This window comes from Trematomus bernacchii, unplaced genomic scaffold, assembly GCF_902827165.1.
Source record: "Trematomus bernacchii unplaced genomic scaffold, fTreBer1.1, whole genome shotgun sequence".
Taxonomy (NCBI): Eukaryota; Metazoa; Chordata; class Actinopteri; order Perciformes; family Nototheniidae; genus Trematomus; species Trematomus bernacchii.
The window spans coordinates 820,722-823,245 of NW_022987618.1; the positions used below are offsets into that span (position 1 = coordinate 820,722).

General features: G+C 47.0%; 1 protein-coding gene across 1 annotated transcript; it reads left to right on the forward strand.

Annotated features, from left to right (window-relative positions):
* The first annotated feature begins 277 nt into the window (after positions 1 to 277).
* On the forward strand, positions 278 to 1,947 carry LOC117484230 (tripartite motif-containing protein 16-like). Its single transcript, XM_034132694.1, has one exon. It carries the CDS (start codon positions 289 to 291, stop codon positions 1,945 to 1,947), a length of 1,659 nt encoding a protein of 552 aa, XP_033988585.1. The 5' UTR covers positions 278 to 288.
* The last annotated feature ends 577 nt before the right edge of the window (positions 1,948 to 2,524 follow it).

The following is a 2,524-nucleotide window of genomic DNA, read 5'->3' on the forward strand; positions in this document are numbered from 1 at the left end:
TCCTTACTGTACATTGCAAAGGACAGACACCACACCCTGCCTCTCCCAACAAGTTAGTCTTTGTGGTTTGCAGTAAAACCTCTTCCCTCTTCTCCCTGTTCTAAAACACAGCAAGCACCACCCTATCAAGGTATTCTAGGTCCCTCCCCTTCACATCTACAGGTATAAGGATTAGTGCAAACAGCTGATTCCTCATTCGCTGCTGCATGTAAACAAGAGCAGGTGGAGAAGAGATTGTTTCTGTTCAGAAAAGGTGAAACTATTTGACAGCTAACACTGAGAGGTGAAATGGCGCAAGAACATTTGCTTGACCAAAAGAAATTCAGATGTTCGATCTGTCTGGATCCACTGAAGGAACCGGTGACTATTCCCTGTGGACACAACTACTGCATGAACTGTATTCATCGCCACTGGGATGGAGAGGATGAGAATCAAATCTACAGCTGCCCTGTGTGTAGACAGACCTTTGCACCAAGGCCTATCCTGGTGAAAAACACCTTGCTTGCAGAGTTAATGGAGGAGCTGAAGGAGACTGCTCCTGCTGATCACTGCTATGCTGGAGCTGAAGATGTGGGATGTGATTTCTGTACTGGGAGAAAACTGAGAGCCTTGAAGTCCTGTCTGCAGTGTGTGGCCTCATACTGTGAGAAACACCTCCAGCCTCATTATGAATCACCTGCCTTTAAGAAACACAAGCTGGTGGAGCCCTCCAAGAAGCTCCAGGAGAGCATCTGCTCTCGTCATGAGGAGGTGAAGAAGATGTTCTGCCGCACTGATCAGCAGTGTATCTGTTATCTCTGCTCTATGGAAGACCATAAGGGTCACGAAACAGTGTCTGCTGCAGCAGAGAGGACTGAGAGGCAGAGAGAGCTGGAGGGGAGTCGACAAAACATCCTGCAGGGAATCCAGGACAGAGAGAAGGATGTGAAGCAGCTTCAGCAGGAGGTGGAGGCCATCAATGGCTCTGCTGATAAAGCAGTGGAGGACAGTGAGATCTGTAAAGAGCTGATCCGCTTCATGGAGAAAAGAAACTCTGATGTGAAGCAGCAGGTCAGATCCAAGCAGGAAACTGAAGTGAGTCGTGTCAAAGAGCTTCAGGAGAAGCTGGAGCAGGAGATCAGGGAGCTGAAGAGGAGAGACGCTGAGATGCAGAAGCTCTCTCACACAGAGGATCACAACCAGTTTCTGCTCAACTACGCTTCACTGTCAGCACTCAGTGAACCTACACACTCATCCAGCATCGAAGTCCGTCCTCTGCGCTACTTTGAGGACGTGACAGCGGCTGTGTCAGAAGTCAGAGATAAACTACAGGACGTGGTGAAGAAGACGTGGACCAACATCTCACTGATGGTGAGTGAAGTGGAAGTTTTACTGTCACCACCAGACCCAAAGACCAGAGCTGAATTCTTAAAATATTCATGTGACATCACTCTGGATCCAAACACTGCAAACACACAGCTGGTATTAACTGAGGAGGGCAGAAAAGCTACATTCACGAGTCTACCTCAGTCATATTCAAGTCACCCAGACAGATTCACGAAATGGCCTCAGGTCCTGAGTAAAGAAAGTCTGACTGGACGTTGTTATTGGGAAGTGAAGTGGAGTGGGATGGGAGTTTGTGCAGTTGCATACAAGAACATCATCAGAGCAGGGGGTTGGGAAGAAGGTGTGTTTGGAACCAATGATAAATCTTGGGCATTACAGTCTAACAATAACAACTATACATTTTGGTACAACAACATCAAAACTCCCGTCTCAGGTCCTCGGTCCTCCAGAGTAGGAGTGTATCTGGATCACAGAGCAGGTATTCTGTCCTTTTACAGCGTCTCTGAAACCATGACTCTCCTCCACAGAGTCCAGACCACTTTCACTCAGCCGCTACATGCTGGACTTCGGTTTAAATTATTCACTTTAGGTGCCACTGCTGAGTTCTGCAACCTCAAGTAGTCAGAAGTCATAAGGGTGTCTTTAGGGCGGTGGTGGCGAAGTCGATAGGGACTTGGCTTGGCAACTGGAAGGTCACCAGTTCGAGTCCCGGCAAGACCAAGTGCTACCGTGTCCCTGAGCAAGGCACCGTTCCCTACACTGCTCCCCTGGGCACCGTCCACGGCAGCATACTGCTCCTAACAATAGGATGGGTAAAATGCAGAGGAACAATTTCGTTAGATAGTACCTGTACTGTGAAATCACAATGAGAGCAATTTATTATTATTATTAATTATTTATCTTGAGTTCTGTGCCAAGTGCGTTAGGGGTCATTTAGATGCTTCTTATGAGACTTCTGTTTTGTTTTGGTAATAATGGTTCATATCGTCAGTTAGCTGAGATTCTTCCCGTTAATCTGGTACGACACATTAATAGGTTTTTAAATATTAAGATGCCCTGAGACACAGTTTCGTGAAAAAACACCCCGCAGCCCCCTCCACTGGGGGCTCTCGGGCTTAACAGTTAAGAAGAAAGCAGCCAACCTTCTGTATCCTGGGTACTTAGTTTTTTCTTTGTGTGCATTTTTAAAGAAATCTAT